Raw genomic sequence first — 17,970 nt, 5'->3', positions numbered from 1 at the left:
TAAAATTTGTTTTTACATGCAACTGGGAAATAAGATGTACAGGCCAATGGGGTATAAACATCTACCCTTGCCCTACAAGTAAGGAGGGAGCGAGATAGGAGGGAGGAGTGATAGAGAGGAAGGCAGATAGGTGTAAGAGGGGTATCAGAACGCATGCCATCTTGGGGCGGGGGAGGGGAGAGATGGGGAGAAAATTTGGAACTCAAAATCTTATGGAAATAAATGTTGAAGACTAAAATAAATAAATTGATTAATGCAAATAAAAAAATAAAATAAAATCTTTAAAAAAAAAAAGCAAAAGCCAAAAAGTTAACACAATGCAAGGAGTCAAAGCAATGTAAGGAACAAAATAAATATTCAACATCAATCAAAATGTTTTCTAAAGAGGACTGAGAAACAAAGAAATTAAAGGAGATTCCCTAAGAGAGGAAAAGATGTGGAAAATTTCTGGTTATTTATGTGCCTGCAAGAAGTCTAACACACTGAAAAAACAAGATAAATCACACATGAAACAGAAAGCTTGCTTACCACTAATATAATGAACAACGAAATGGATATATAAGGGAAATGCCTGAAATTCCAGCTTCTCAGAAAAACTGAAAAGCAGTGTCTGGAAAAGATCCATAATTACTGATTCCAACACTTTCAGTGGTATTTTCATTACTAGCAATGAACTTCCTCTCTGACGCAGGTCCGACTCCACCTTTCTTAACAAGAGGAATCACGTAACTCTTTCCAAAAAATGGGAATACCAATGACGTTGCCAAACAATGATGTGCTCATGTACTTTCATAGCTTTTACTGCTGTGCCACCACTTCTATCATTAAAAACGAATCTATCAACACTTTAAAAAATCATATATTAGCTAAGGAGCCAAAACCCCCCGAAGTATGAAAAGCAGCTAAAGAGGAAAGTTTAGAAGAGGAGTAGATTCTGAGGAAAAGATGAGTTCCAATTCTGAACATGTTGAATTTGAGATGTTCCTTGGACAACACACTTAAAAATGTCTAACAGGCAACTGGTGATGCAGGATGGAAGCACAGGGGAGAGAGAGTAGGGTGTTATACAGATTTAAGTGTCACCTATAGAGTAATGATGATAATTAAACCTCTAGTAAGTTAACGAGAGAAAATACCAATAATAGAAGCTATTATTTATACAGCACTTTCAAGTTTACAAAGCACTTTAACATGTTATTTCATTTGATCCATCCATGGATAATGAAGAGACCAAAAGCAATCCTTTTTCAAAAGGGGCACAAAAAATGAAAGAAAAAACAAAAAACTTAACTATACAGGACCAGCGAAAGGGGAGGAAAAGGAGAAATCTACCTGATTCAGAAGAAAAGTGAGGGGAGAGAAAGATCTAGAAATATGGGTAGTGGAAGGCACAGTGGATAGAGTGCCAGGCCTGGAGTCAGGAAGATTCATCTTCCTGAGTTCAAATCTGGCCTTAGACTCTTATTAGCTATATGACCCTAGACAAGTCACTTAATTCTACTTGTCTCAGTTCCTCATGTGTAAAATAAACTGAAGAAGGAAATGGCAAACCACTCCAGCATCTTGACAAGAAGATATCACTGAAAATGACAACAATAACAAAAGAAACATATAATCAAATAAAAGCAGGAGATGGGAACTAATAAAGAAAACCCTAAAGGGAAAGGAGTAAGAATCAAAAAAAGCAAATCAGGAGTAAGAGAAAGAGAGCCAGTGGGAACAGGGCCACTTAAAAAAAAAGATTAAAATAACTGAAGGTACATAATAACTGTGTTTATAACAAAAGAGAGGGGAAATAATAAATTGGAAAAAAAAAACCAATTTTAGAGACACATGGAGCAAAACTAAACCTAATTCTTATAACTTTAAATGTGAATGGATTAAACAATTCATTAAGATGAAAAGGAGTGACAAGATTAAACAAGAAAACCAAACCCTACAATCTGTTGTGTACAAGAAAAACATTTAAAAAACAAAGGCATATACAAACTAAAACTGGAGGGACAGAAAAACATTTACCATGCATTGTGAATCAAAAGAAGCTGGAGCTGTCCTCATACAATGAGACAAGGCAAAAGCAAGCATTTAAAAACTAAAAAGCAACAACAAGGAAATTATATTATGCTGAAAGGAACCATAGAAATAAACCAATATCAGTGATAAACTTAGATGCTCCACATGTCTGATAATCATTTAATATAAATTTTGGACTTTAATAAGGACCAGAGCTTGAATTAATGAATCAAAAGAAGAGCCTGGACCTAACAGTCTCTTTGTTCTCCGAAGTAAACTCAGAGAATACCTCTTCCCATGTCAACGAGGTCAGATGGGGCTGACTTAGCACATTTTATGAGACCCTTAACCCAAGATACTATCTCAAATAATGGGACTTTTTCCATATCTTAATAGTTTATGGCCATATACTATGTTATGGCATGTTAATGGTAAAGAAAACACTGATATCCTGGGTCTTAATTTCAACTGAAACTTTGTCCACTCTTATTGTATTTACAACCTATGCAATTAAGAAATTCCTTTCTTATGGTCTAGTTAATCACTCATGGAGACCAAAAATCTGAAGGGCACCGACCACCTTGGATTGTCCTAAACAGACTTAAGCCTGGTCATTCCTGTAACAGTCAGTCAGAAGTTTTTTGGCTCCATGATCATGTAACCACTAGCATTAAGGGAATAAACAACATGCATGCAGTCTGTTTGCCTTTTTTAAGCAAACTTTCAAGTGGCCAGTTATGGGACCATGACTCAGATTGGAAGTGATGAACTAGGATGGAGCAGCTTCCCGCCATGCCAAAGTCAAAGACTTAGGCACCTCAGGATTCTTTTTTCCTGAAGTCTTAAACCTTGACAGGGTCGGGTAAGTCCTCCTATTCCCAGCTTTCAAAGGACTCTCACTAGTTTAGTTGAAGTCCACATATTCCCTTTAAACTAGCTTTGGGGCGGGGACCAATTGGTATTAAATTGCTTTGCATTACTAAGGTCTCCTTTGACTTGCATCTCAGGAAAAATTAACACAAGTATTGCTAGCATTAGTATCAATTAACCAAAGATAGGCTAAATTATGATGGCCATGATAGGGCTCTTTTGGACCAGTCAAAGTTACTTTATCTTGAAACCAAATTAAGTTTAAAGGCCAATAAAATATCTAGCCAGCAATGGGAATGTTTCATCTTGGGCTTGCTGAAATGGCTGAGGAAGAACAAAAGGCAGAAGTCTCTTCCCTTAAGGCTTGCAAAGCTACTTCAGCACCAGCTGAGTACTGGCTAACTCCCTCTACCCCAAGGGCCCCAGCCTGTCCTTCCCATTCGCTCCCTCTGCCCTATTCCACACCTCCTTCCTTCCTCCCCTTTCCCTTAATGGCTTTGATCTGGGGAGAATGACTGTATCTAGCCCTTATCTCCTCCCTCCCCACCTTCCCTTACCTGCTTTAGCCCTGAGGAGGACAACTTTGTTTAGCCTCCCTTGCCTCTTCCTCCTTCCCCCTCCCCACTTTCCCTTAAAGGCTCTGGTCTTGAAGAGGACAGTTAACAGTTATAATCCACCTACAGACTAGAGGCCTGAACCTATTCCCATGGTCAGAAATGTCGGGGTGCCAAGGTTCCCCACCTCCAACAACCATAGGGGTGCTCTGAGCAAAGGTTGCAGGATCCACCCTTACTCTGTCAGGTCTTGAATTCTTGCAACCCCCTTTCCTCGGAATAAAACAGTCAATTCATGATGGAGATTTCTAGCAAGCTTCTAATTACTCTCCCCCTCCCCCCCTCCCCCCCCCCCCCCCCCCCGTTGTTTATTGAGAGCTCTGTTTGTATTTGTCCTGTCTTTAATTGTCAATTTGTCTGTCTCTGTTTCATGTGTGCTGTGAATGAATCTGTTATCCTGTCAGAATTAAAATGCAGGCAGACAGAGGCTTTTAAGGGCTACAGCTAGGGAAACAAACAAACAAAGCTTAAGACATTTCCTTGCGGTTCCTGGAATTACAATAGAAAGCTAGATCATCTGAGGTAAAATCATTTTAGCAGATTTGTAGGTTGTGAGATTAATCATTACAAAGTTCGGGAACTGATCATTTGAAATTACTAGGAAAGAACTCCTAAGACTGTGGGTAGCTCCAGGAGCTCACCTGGCTAAAACACCCCGTCCCAATCCGGATCACTTAGCATTCCCCACTCCCTCCCAGAGTTAAGACAGTATCTCAGAATGGGGATTTTTAACAGTCACAAAGGTTCATGTTAACCCCTCTCATCCCAGATCTAATTATAGAGAGGAGAATGTAGGAGAAGTAGAGGGGCAGCAATTCGCAGACTGTCAGTGATTCTAACAGTCCCATGCCCTTGGGCACCTTGTAGCCCACCCTTCTAGGTAAAGCTTGGAAATGTCACCTACGTCCTATACACTCTGCCCTCTCTGTGTCCCAGCAGGTGCAAACTGCCTCAGGCTTAGTAAATTCTGCAGCTGTGGGGGGAAGGGATAGGTGGATGGATCAGGTCTGTGGGGAACATTCACTACGCCCGGCCTACAAGAATCATCACCAGTGGGACACTAGCCTGTCTGCTCTTGGTAAACTTCACACTTCTCTGTTCCAGTTGCAAAAACGTATTTTATCTGTTTCACCTGTTTTCTGATTTGTAAAGGGAAAAATAATTATGGTTGTTGTTATGGCATCAAAATGATAAAATGATTGCAAAATGCTTAATATAATGACTGGTATATGTTACATACAATATTATTATTATCTCTAATGTAACTGTTAACTCTGAAGTGGTTTTAATTACTAAAACTAATAAGATCAATAATTTCTGGAAATGCAAATAATACCATCTGAAGTTACTATTGTGTTAAAACTGTATTTCTAAGATTGTACTTCTAAAAATTCTCTTAGATTACGAAATCTGAGAGACCACTGTGAGGTAGAAATGTTATCAAAGCTATTTCACTTTGGATCATGTTGCATATGAATTGGACTTTTAAAAGGATGTGATAAAATTTAATTTGATATTTACTATGATAGCAGATTTTTCCATTTGAAATCTTGGCTATTATGAAAATATATGGTGGTTTAAAGTTGTAATTTCCATGTGTTATGCACGGTGATTTAGAAATGCACTGACCTAAACTTCTTGTAAAACTGCAAAAGTTTCTGTGTTGTTCTATTAAGCAAATAAGAGTCCCTCCCCCCCACCAAAAAATAGGGGTGTGATTTTCAATCCTGTTTCATCTAAAAGATATATTTATATATGTTAATTTGAAGGTTTATGGACTATTTATATGAAATGTCAGAATGCACTTAATTTCTAGTGAAATATTTAAGGAAAAATTGTTATAGTGATAAGGTTAAAATTAATTGGATATGTGATTCTTGACTTATACAAACTGAATCTCCTTTCCATTACAAACACCTTTTTGACTAAGAAACTTTGTGATATCTAGGAATTCTGTAATAACTAAGACACTTAGTTTTAACGAATTCAAAGTTTAAAGGTTTATTTTTGTTTTAAGGAGGAAGAAATATATCATTTTAAAAGTTTCCAACTAATTTTCTTCACAAAAGTTTAGTGAACATCAGAATAAATTTTAACTGTTTTTAAAGAAGGGGAAATACTTTCAGAAGAAATATTTGGAAAAAATATCTTGTGATTTTTAGAAGGCCTACTAAAATTTCAAAATAATTTATTGTTAAATTAGGCTGTAAAGTAGAAGAGATCTTGCTATTCTGATCTGAATTTGTTGTCATTCTATGACCTAACCAAGAGTTAAAAACTGTGTTTGAATTTATCATATGTAAAGGACTTAATTCCTGAAGTATCTTATTCTTCCATACTCCATTTGCTGGAAATGCTTCAGTGAAGATGGCACTGACAACTTAAATGGGCAAACCATGAGTATAAATGAAATGGACTGAAGATATAAATACATACATTAAGCGACAATGCTATATCAGAAAAAAACAAATCTCACAGGCTGGATCCTAACATTGTTTTCTTTCAAAAAATACTCTCAGTTCCAAGTCACATAACACTGCTAACCAGTATAGGACAATCATTAAGAAAGAATATCATTTCTAAACCTAGATCAAATGAAATAAAAGATGCAATTGAAGAGCTACTAAAATCTAAAGAGGGAAAACTTGAAGATCCTAAAGACATTGAAAACTTTCACTTCATGCAAATTCTAGAAATCATGTCTAATAATGAAAAAGATGACAAAAAACCCCACTAGCATCTCAAATTATTTTGAAAGAGAAATGGCCATACTTAAATTCAAAAAGCTTTTTTTGAGTGGAAAACATGAATCCAACTATCAGACCAATTTATATCAAAAAAGTAATTCAAAAAAGCTACCATCTATTATAATCATCAAGCATTCTCCTGCAGAATTTGATACAAAGCATAAAACTATTTCAGGACCTGCACACAGCAATAGGGGTAGCAGTCGTTGCCACACAGAACAGAAAGGTGTAGCTTAACAAGCTACAGATCTAAGGACAGGTATCAAGCACCATGGTAGAAAAAACAATTTGAGAACGTTATTGAAGGTCTATAGAAAGGCAATGGAAGATTCTATCAACAGCTAACTGACAGTCACAAAAACCTAAACTCCATGTGGTCAAATTCAAAGCAGCATGAGGAAAGGAAACTGGAATATATTAGTTTACTGGAAATTCTAGATTCCTTTAATCAACCATTGAAAGTCAAAGTCAAAAGGTTGGGGCAATATAAGCTGTCAAAGCAGTTTAACGAATAAAATAAACACTTCAACACCAATCAAAAACTTTATTCCAGAGGTTTGAAAAGCAATGAAATTAAAGGCAACATGGACCCCCTTAATAAGGCAGATGTGGAAAATTTTTGATCATTTATGTAACTGAAGAATCCAAAAAAATAAAAATGCAAGTTGACCGAAGACAGAGAAAGCTTGCACAATGTTACTAATACGAAAGACAAGACAGTCATATCAAGGGAGAGACCTCCTTTGAAGAAATTTTAATCTCATGGTAAAATTGGAAATTCATCCAGAGCAATAAGTTTTGGCTCAAATACTTTGCAGTGGTATCTAAATTACTAGCAAGTCCTCTTTACCAGTTTCCTTTCAGATCACCTATTACCAAAATTATATATTATGGTCTATTACCAAAGGATGAGAATATCAGTGATCTTTTGAAATATAGGTGATTTATGTGTTTATGCACTTTATACAAAGCATTCAGTTTGTAGAATGAAAAAAATCTACAAATACTCACAAGAAAACAATACGTTGTCTAAGGCACAAAAAAAGTGTGCCAAATAGTCCCAGGGGTGTAAAGAGAAACTAACTGATTTGGGAATTAATGAATAAGCTGTCACGAAGTCCCATAACATATGGGACGTAACCTAAGTCACTGTAAGAGTAAAGGCTATTAAACAGGTTGCTGCTACTAGAGTCTTTAAAATGTATTTATTGCCTGTGAAATTATTAAGATCTAAGAGTAGAATAGGTCCCAACGTTATGGGCAAGACCCTCATCAACTCAAACATATGTCAACAATGAGTCAAGGAGATTTATTTGTGGAAAGGGAGGGATTTAATGACAGCTATTCAGGACTAGAAATTATAAAAGGAGCTTTCATTCATAATATAATGAGCTGGTCGCTCTGTCTTCAAAGAATTATGTTTTGTGATGCCTATACCATTGTGTTTGTTTAAAGCCATTTGGCCACTGGTAATAAGTTGCTATGTTATATATGTATTCTGCAAATGTGAACTATATTGTATTTACTAAAGAAATATTAATGCCTATTCACATACAAGTTGCCCATGTTCCTTACTTAAATCACCTGGATTGGGAACTGCAAAGCATAATGCCTTTTTGTTCCAGGATCCATGGCCATTTAGATTTGTAAGGCCAAGGATCCTGGAGGGTGGAGTGTTGGTTGATTGGTTGTTGTCCTTCATTTCAAAGAGGAACAAAATGACATCACCATGATCAAGTGAAGTTTCAGCACGTCTGGCTGTGGCTGATCAGACCAATGCGAGCTTGGAATCCTCTACCACAAGTGATGTCTTTTGATTTGTGCGTAAATTGGATTGAAGTGAGGCAGAGTTGCACAAAGTTGTCAGCCTCACTCTCTCTTCCGGAGCCACCATAGTCCAGTGGCAGGACAGAGTCAAGACGGCTGGCGATGGCTCAGGCTACAGCAGATGACCTTGGCGTCTTTTGGTGTCTAACCAAGCTCTAAGCGCTCCATATTGCCTGCTTCAGCTGTCTTCATGGCCGATGGAACAAACTGTTCTTATCTGCCCATTCCACCAGAGGAAGTGTTCATATGCTTGGTAGACACCCCCTAACTCATCAATGGGTTTGATACCCTTTGGTTATCCTCAACCTGGTTTGGCCCATCTGCTGAAGCAGTTTACTAGGGTGTGGTCACTGCTCATGCTGCAGCTTCTTGGAGCCACAGGTGACAGTTGGGTGGAACAAGTGGACACTAAAGGTGGAAAGAGACCCAAAAAGGGTTCGGCAGCCATCACACCAAGGTACTGGTCCTCTCTGAACACCCCAGGGTGGAGTGTAATGGCAAGTAAAGCAGGATCTTTTGCTGTTTTTGTTTTAGTATAATCAAGAAGTATAATGTGCCTCTATTTGAATGTGACTGAGGAGGACCTTTCCCAACTGATGTCTGGCCGGGGAAGATTTGTAAGAAGGTTCATGTCTTTTGTTAATGAGGCACTGGTTCTCAAGGGATGTGATGATGCCCTCTGGCTCTAAAAAGTGTATAAAGACTCTGAGGTGCAGTTTTATTTTGGGGCTTAATTTTGGTAAGAAGGTTTGAGTGCAGATAAGGAATCTGGGAAGCCAATAAAGGAACCCCCTCCTCTTTGAGAACCCAGATGTTGTGCTTCCCTGTCTGGTAACTGGTCAGACAACTGTACCTTTCTGTTGAATTATGGTCAGACAGAGGAAGCCATGTCTTACTTTGGGGTTCAGGGTGTTGACTCCCCTGACCTAAGTGAATGGTATATGTGCTTGACTAAAGAATTGATACATGTGCTTGATTAAAGAGATTGTTAACCCCTCGAAAAAAAAAAAAGATTCCCAGAGATAAGAAGCACATTTCACTTTTAGACAGTTCTTAATCATCAAGAAATTTTTTTAAATCCAGCTAAAGTCTGCCTCGCTGCAATTTCTACAGATTGTATCTTGTTCTACCTTCTAGAGACAAGCAAAATAAATTTATTTCATCCTTCCATGAGACAATCCTTCAAAGACTAGAATTCACCTGCTCTTTCCTCCTTCCCCCAATTTTCTCACTCTTAATTGAAGCCAAACATTCCCAGATTTTTCAAGTGATCCCTGTAAAACAAAATTTTAATTCCTTTCACCATTCTGGTTTACCCTCCTCATCAAACCACTCCATAGGAAAAGGATTTTCTGAAATATCCCTGTGGTCACGCTTAACTGCAGTGATATTTCTGTATGGTAATTTATTTGTCAAGAGCAACTATCATGTAAAAGTAAAATTCAATGCCATCAGGTAGAGGGTGGAAGTGCTCTCTCCCATCAAACTAACCACATGTTACTATTTCAATATAGCATTATTTGAAAAAACGCATTAACATTTCCAGTTAATTTTTGATATCACTCAATAGTGGGAAAAGTCTCAAGTGGATACTTACGATAAATCCTTGAAGTCTGGAAAGACATACATGTGCCTGAAGCTGTCGATGGCTATTACAGGGCAATCTGCTGGAGTTTTCTGTATATGCAGAAGTGGGTGTCTAAATTTATCACAATCAGCATGTAAAAAGTTTATTGTACCTTAAAAAGAAATATATTTGGAGAAGATTAGAATTAATTTATCTTATATTCCTAAAGTGTTAACAGTAATATGCTATGTCAAATATAAGCCACCTGTCTAAATGAGAACTCTTTGAAAGAAAAAATCTGAGGTATACTATGAAAAACAATTACAGAAAATTACCCAAAACCACATATGTACATAGAGCAAAAATTGGGTTCCAAGCAAGGGGGGAATGTGTGAGGACTATAGGGTTGGTCAGGAGTTGCCTTAGAGTCTTACAGTAGAAATGGGAAACAGGCACTCTTCAACAATTTCACGGACACAATTGAGAGGTTGAAGGAAAAATTAAACAAGTACTGAAGTCAGTGGGTACCAGAGCCTCTCATCAAAGATATCAAGTAAAACATGATATAACAACCTATATTTAGTTTTTGTTTAAGTCAAATTTTGGAGAAAGTGTGTGGTGTAATGGATAGGACATTGGATTCTGGATTATGAAGACCTGATTTTGAACCCTGCCTCAAACACTGACTAGGTATGTAACCCTGGGCAAATGAGTTAACTTCTGACTACTTCAGTTTCTTCATCATTAAAACAGGGATAGTAATGATACCTACCTACTAGTGTTGTAAGGATAAAATGAAATAAAATATGTAAAATGTTTTGCAAACTTTCAAGCATTAAATAAAAGTTGGCTGTTATTATATATTTGGACCAATGCTATATTTGAAAAAAACTGACACTGAAATATAAAATCAATATACATGAGTTATTTAAAGTAATCTAGGAATTATGAAAACTAAAAATTATAGCTGTTTTCCAATGTGCTACATGAACCAGTAAATATTTTATTTAGAGATTTTTAAGAGTAAAATTTATATTTTATCAAAATTACATCATGCCTAAAAGAGATTATAATTTGAAGGTTACAGTTTATTACCTAACTGTCCTAAGGACAGAGTCCCAATGTCATAGATGAGCCATAGACCAGCCATAAGAAACCAATTTTCTCTTACCTACATGAGGGCCATCCAATCTGAAATTTCCTCCATTCTATGCCACTTGATAGTCAATTCAACTTATTAGGCAACTATTATGTGAAGTTCTTTATTCATGTTGTCTCTACATTTTCCCAACTACAGACCTCCTGACAATCTGAGAGACCCATAACAACTTGACAACCTCTTTTTATGTAAAAATATATTCTATTTTCTGACCAGACAGTTCTTAACTATATGATTGGGGAACTTTAGTAAAAAATAAGGAACTAAAAAGGGGTCATTTGAGGGCTAGAGGACAGGGGCTCCTAAGCTTCCTGCTTCTCTCAGTTATGACATACTAGTGACAGGAAGCTAAAGTCAAAGTAATCCGTATAATGGATAGATCTAATTATGGTACTCTCCTGCTTAATATTCTTCAGTGGGCCCAAGACCCTTTCCTACTACATAAACACAAACTTATTAGCCTGGCATTCAGAGCTCTATACAATCTGTCTCCAAATTATCTTATCAGCCTTATGAAGAGAATCTCTTCACATATTCTCTGTCCCATCCAAACTAGACTATACAACTTCTGAATCTCCTTTAGCCTTTCCGGACTTCATCCTTTGGTGAAGGATGTCCCTTGTGGCCGGAACTAGACCCTACCTCCAACTTCTAACACTCTCCCTTCCTTTGGAGCCCAGTTCAAATTTCACCTTTTTCATAACTCCCCCTGCCACAAGTGATCTTTCTCTTCTCTGACTTTCTCAAACCATTTCATTTCAGCTCTCCACTTCATTTTATAACCTGTATAATAATTAATTGTGTACATCTTCTCCCTTAAGGGAAAAGGCCACATTGTTTTTCATCTTTGTATGCCCAGTACCTAGTACAGAGCCTTTCACATAACATATACTTAAATAAAAGTTTGTTGAATTGAATTGAATTGTCAAGAGAATCATTGCTTTCCCTGTTAATGTCCCCCTCTACTTTCATGCTAAATTACGACTTGGCTATATATCTCTAAAATTATTCACTAGAGTTTCACATGTAGGTTCTATACATACCAAATGTCTTTAAGCATACTTGAAAGGAACAGCAAAGATAAAAGAGTAACCTTAGTTAATCTACCTTTTTCACTTATTAACTGCCGGGCTACTTCGTTTTGGAAAACATCTAAACTCACTGTATCCTCTTTCATGTGGAAAAGTATGAGAAAAGGCAGTCCTTCTTCTGTCAATTCCTGTATAGAGAAGGTAATAAATGAGAATTGTTACACCTTTTCATTTAGTTCTAGTTCTATTCTAGAATATAGCAGAATATAACTATTTAAAAAAGAAACCAAACAAAAATAGCATGCAACAATAAAAAAATATCCCATGAGAAAACAGTCTAAATATAAATAAATATTGATGGCACTGCCCTTAAAGCAAGAAGGGCAAAAAAAGTCTGTTTCATCTCTGACTTCTAAGAATTATAACGATGACAGACTAAGTCAGAGTCATCTAGCCCTATAGTCTTTGTAGATATCACCAAGAGATATTCTGTAAGGTACTGCTGTTGTCTTAGACAGCTACAACAAAAGGTTAGGGACACACTCCCAAACATTCTTGACTTCATTCATTATCAATCTGTAAATTATTTTTGAATTTATTTTCACCCAAACTACCTCTTCCTCTAGTCTTATATTTTGAGATTTGTTGAGCATAAATCAGGATGGCAAGAGCACTGGAGTTAGAAGAGTTAAATTTTGCCAAAGACTAGTAAGTAATTTTGGACGTAGCACTTAACATTTCTGTGCTGTTTTCCTATCTCTAAAGTGAAAGGGATTAGACTCAAAAATCTCTGATGTCCTTTTCAAGAAAAAAAAGTATGATTCTATGTTTATCCTGTCCATACCCTTCATACTTCTTTAGATTTCAATCATATCTCTTGACAGTTTCCAGCTTTTATTGATTTTTAAAATGATACAGTAATTTTGAAAGACCAGTTAGCATTAGGTTTTATTTTGTGTGTGTGGAGATAGTTCTGGATTCCATTTAAAAGAAGGCTTGTACATTACTGGGGGAAAAATTGCTTATTTCAGACAGGGACAAGATTTGAATCAATTGTTTTTTTCACCAATCAAGAATTTCTCCCCTATTCAATCAATCAGCAAATGTTCCTTGAGCACCTCTATGTACCCATTAATACAGAGATTATCAAGCAGTATAAAATATGGTCCCTGTTCTTAAGGAGTTTATAATCTATTTAGGGATGCAACACTAATTGATAAAACAATTAAAATAAAACTAAGTGACAAGCTATGTTGTAACTCAGTATTAATAATACACTGGAGTTCAGGAAAAAGTAAGATTAGTAATGTTCTAGTATAATTAGCAATGGCCTTGTTGCAGCAGAAACTAAGCTGAGCTGGAGTTTGAAAGAGGAGTATGATGTAGACAAGGAAGGAGAGAAAGAAGGGAGGAAGAGTTTTTCCAAGTGGATGGGGATGGGATGAAGGGTTTAGAAATAGCACTAACTCCACAATCCAGGGCTCTCTCCCTAATTTGAGGGAGTTGTCTACAGGAAGGAGGAGGCAAATGACTTATTCAGTCACAGCTAATATAGGTCAGAAGTGAGATCTGAATCCCTATTTTTCTAACTCCAAATTCAGCACTCAATGTACTTCCTGACAGCATGCTCAGTACTAAAACCACTCCTACTCTATCTACCTCTGTATATTATATATGTGTACAAAACATATAAAAACATACACACACATATCTTTTTCTTTTGTCAGGGACTGTGGTTTCATTGGTATAGGGAACTCCTAGCACGGGAACCAATGAAGATCAGCAACTATTAGTCTCAGAGAGCTATCTGTGGCACAGGTAAAGTGGTTTCCCCAAGGTTACATAGCCAATTGTATCAGAGGTGGGAAAACCCTCCTCTGGGTGAAGCCAAGTTTCCTGATTAATAGATTTAATTGAGTGAAAAAGAAGAGTGACCTGGTCACACCTATACATTGGGAATATCACTAAGAGTCGTACAAGGAAAAGGAAACAGAGAGAGACTAATTAGGAGGCTATTAGGATGGGCTAGGCCAGGGCTTCTTAAACTTTTCCCACTTGCCACCCCTTCAGCGCTTCCTAAACTGTGGGTCATGACCCCATATGGGTTTCACTGTTTAAGAAGTACTGGACTAGACCAGAGGTGATGAGGACCTGATTTACAGTGTTAGTGTCTGTATCCCCCAAATGATCATTTCTGACCTATTTTGAGGTGATGCTACACACAATCTTCTGTCATTTTCTTGCATGAGATTTTGCAAATGAGTTTATATTCCAAACCAGTGTTGCTTGCTCTTGGTTTTCACGTCTCTCCTCTAGGCAAGATGATCAAGTGTTTGTTGGCTAAGGAGTTTTTCCCATGTTCTTTGGTTTCCATGAAGTAATAACTGCTTTACATCAATTAAACTTCCACAGGAAAAATAGTCCACTAACAAGCACTTTTTATGTGCCAAGTAAGGAATGGGGACTATGCTAAGTAATGGAGACACGAAAAGAAAGAGCTCCAAGGCAGTAAGTCCTTGCTGAATATGTACTTTGATCCACTTCCCTTTTGCCTCCCTCTCCAATTTTAAGCAGCTTGTTTAAACAGGTTGCCTCAATCTGACATCATACTATGGCAAATGAAAGTTTTAATGGAAACAGAAAATGCTTCCCAGTACTAGGACAATATAGAATGACAAACCAGCATGAGCACTGGGAGTACGTGGGATGTATGGAGGGTGGATGTGGGAACACCTTGATAGCTTTTTCATGTAGAGCTTACATTGTGGCTGTTTTTATATTGTTTTTACTGTTTTTTTATACCCTGACATTGCAGAGAATTGGAAAAAACAACTTGTGAAAATTTTTTAGTATGGAAAAACTTTAACAAACCAAGAGATGAAAAAGCTTTGTAAAATGTTATCAATTAGTGATAAAGATTACTAGGTTTAAAATCCTTCGCATGAACCAAATTAATGCAGTTAGAATAAGAAAAGAAACTGCTTATTGAAAAAACTATCTTCATAACAAATATCTCTGAAAAAAAGTTTAACAATAATGAAGATAAATTCCCCGAAATGACAAGTGGTAAAAAAAAAAAAAAAAACCACCATGAACAGACTTTTCAAAAGAAATAGAAATTATGATTTATGTATTTATATGTATATGATTTATATTATATATATTTATATGAAAATACAAAAATGGTATGAAAGAATGCACCAAATCACTAAGAGAAATACAAATTAAAACAACTCCACAGTTTCATCTCATACTCAACAGACGGCAGAAGACAACAAAAGATCACAATGACAAATATTGTTAGCATCGTGGGAAAACAAGTGTACTCGTACTGCTGGTGAAGCTATGAATGGGTCTAGCCATTCTGGAAAATAATTTGGAACTATACTCCAGCTACTAAACTATAAGTACACCATGATCGAATGATACAAATACTAAGTACATACCCGGGGCTGGAGGAACGGAGGCCAAACACTAACAGATACGAAAGTTTACATTTATATTTATTTATAGAATCACTTTTTATAGGAATAAAAAATTGAAAGTAAACTGAATACCCTTTGGCTGGAGGAAGAGTTGAATAAACTGTGGAGGATGAATGCAAAAATATTACTCCATTGCTTTAAGAACAAGGAATATGAAAAATTTAGAAAAAACTGAGGTCACATTGACTGAAGTAGAGGGAAGTAGGCAGAATCAGGACACCAGACACAATGTCCTCAATAACATAACAGAAAACATTTAGTCATCAAAACACTGATCAATGCAGTCCAAATTTTGACTTCGGAAGAGTAATAAAAAACAAAACTCCCTTCCCTCTTGTCCGAGAGGTGGTAGTATACGCATGCAGAATGACGTACACATTTTCAGACACAGTGAAGATGACTGTTTTGCCTAACTTTATTTCCTTCTTACAAGGAGACGTTATAGAGAAGTTGCCAAGGAATAGCTAAAGAACATTAGCACAACTTATCTCCTTTTATCTTTCTTTTGAAGAAAGATTCTTGCCAGAACAGGAAAGAGTTGTGGTTCAATTTTTTGGCAATTACATTCCATAATTAGGAGTTCCAAGACATTTAGAAAAATACCATTGCATTCTACAAAAACCACAGCAGATTCAATATAACTTGAAACATTTGTGATATAATAATAGCAACACTGTACAACGATCAACTTTGATAGATCTAAGACAATCCCAGAAGACTCACGATGGAAAAGGCTATCCACATCCAGAGAAAGGAACTATGCAGTCTGAATGCAGATCCAAGCACACATTGTCACTTTTTTGGTTGTTGTCTTTCTTGTGGTTTTTCCCTTTTGTTCTGATTCTTCTTCCACAACGTGACTAAAGTGGAAAGATGCTTAATATGATTGTACATGTATAACCTATATTAGAATGCTTGCTGCCTTGGGGAGGAGGATGGGAAAAAAAGTTTGGAACTCAAAATCTTATAAAAGTGAATGCTGAAAACTGTCTTAACATGTAAAATATTGTTTAGTGGGATAAGATGTTTGTGATAGTTAATCTTTCATCTTTAGAAGTATTAATCATAACATATGGGAATTATTTTTGTAATGCTAGCTTATGTAATACACAACAGCTATTATGAGTGACTTGTTTAATTCTGGCATGAATACTATCTGGACTTTGGTAACACTATATCCTTAAAGAAAAACTGCTTAGCAAAGTGCCAATCTAGAATTTCCTGGGTTCCTGAGTGTCTTCTTATCTTACAAGACCAAGGAATAGTACGAAGAAGTAGAGAAATTCAAACCAAAACTTTAAATCAAAGTTACTACAAACTTATAATAATGAGACAGTTACTGTTGGAAAAGTATACTGAAAATGCTCCATGTCAATAGAACAAATATTAAATACCAACCATCATTTTCACATATTGAAATGCAAATTAAGAATTTAAAAATTCTACTTAATAGTTTCTGATTAATGCTGAAGTTAAGTGCTGTTAACAGTATACTGTACAAAACATCCAGAATATTTGTTCTTCCCTTAAAGGGACCTCATATTTACATTCTCTACAAAATTGGAAATACAGCAGGCATGTCATAATACTAATGATTATAATTTCACTTGTACAGAAATTCTGATAAGTACTGTGCCTCTGAGATACTAAGTATACATATAGGATAGTCACTCAACTTTGTCCAATAGCACTTAAAATAAACTCTAAAGATTTTTTTTTTTCATTCTTAATCATACTTCAAAAATTTTATCTCTGATGTGAAGGATCTTTCATGGAGAGCAGTTGCTACAAATAAATCCAAAATCAAGAGTCAGTCAAAATCTTAAAAATCTTGGGATACATCAAACACATCCAAACCTCCCTGGCCTTCCACTACTTCAACATTATTACATGTTTTTCTCCCTTTATAGAAGCAATATAGGTAGAAAAAATAATGGTAAATCACTATCTTGATCATTTTACAGATGATGATAGTGATTTGCCATTATTTACTCCGCTAATAACTTATATGATGTTAAGCAGATTTGAGAGTAGACTCTTTCTTGTATATTAGAAAGAATAATAATAAGGAAATAGTACCCTTATCCAGGTGAAAGAGAATTGACTGAAGTCAGAGGACTGGGAAAAGATCCTACCTCTGATGTTTACCTGTGTGACCCCAGACAAATCATTTAGCTTCATGTGGACCATCATGGCTGATGGAACTGAATAAGACAATTGTTGCTAAATGTTTATAAACTAGCTTTAGATATATATTATGTGTACATAATACATAATAAAACCAAAGCATTCAGATAAAGAATTACAGAATCTTAAGACATCTAGTCTAATCCATACCTGAACAAGCATCAAACTCCCTGAGGAGGGATAATCCAGCCTTTGGCTTGTTTTGTTAGGGTTGCAGGGATAAATAAGTAAGGCCTCTGAAATGCTCCATTATATATAATTATGGTAAGTTCAGTAGGAATCCTGATTTCTCTGTTGTTCAACAACCTTTTCAGTAAACTTTAAGTGACCTCATATCCTCCATAGCTCCATGCTGGAAATAGGTTCCAAATTTCTTTTCTCTTCATAGTCTCAATCAATCCACTCATACACTTCATTGTGAATATCAAGGCCATTTGACATGGCCTATTTGAAAAAAAAAAAAACCTCTC

The 17,970-nt window shown here is 36.3% G+C and overlaps 1 protein-coding gene across 2 annotated transcripts in view; it reads right to left on the bottom strand.

Moving 5' to 3' along the window:
* Positions 1 to 17,970, bottom strand: part of ERP44 (endoplasmic reticulum protein 44) — a 130,519-nt gene that overhangs the window by 19,629 nt on the left and 92,920 nt on the right. For both annotated transcript variants that reach the window (XM_072604581.1, XM_072604588.1), the window contains exons 9-10: positions 11,905 to 12,016; positions 9,669 to 9,810 (exon numbers count right to left, since the gene is read on the bottom strand). In XM_072604581.1, coding sequence (XP_072460682.1) covers positions 9,669 to 9,810; positions 11,905 to 12,016 — 254 coding nt within the window. The remainder of the gene's footprint in view (positions 1 to 9,668; positions 9,811 to 11,904; positions 12,017 to 17,970) is intronic.

Source organism: Notamacropus eugenii, chromosome 1 (genome assembly GCF_028372415.1).
Source record: "Notamacropus eugenii isolate mMacEug1 chromosome 1, mMacEug1.pri_v2, whole genome shotgun sequence".
Classification (NCBI taxonomy): domain Eukaryota; kingdom Metazoa; phylum Chordata; class Mammalia; order Diprotodontia; family Macropodidae; genus Notamacropus; species Notamacropus eugenii.
The sequence above is the reverse complement of the archived record's forward strand: the minus strand, read 5'-3'. Positions and strand labels throughout refer to the sequence as shown.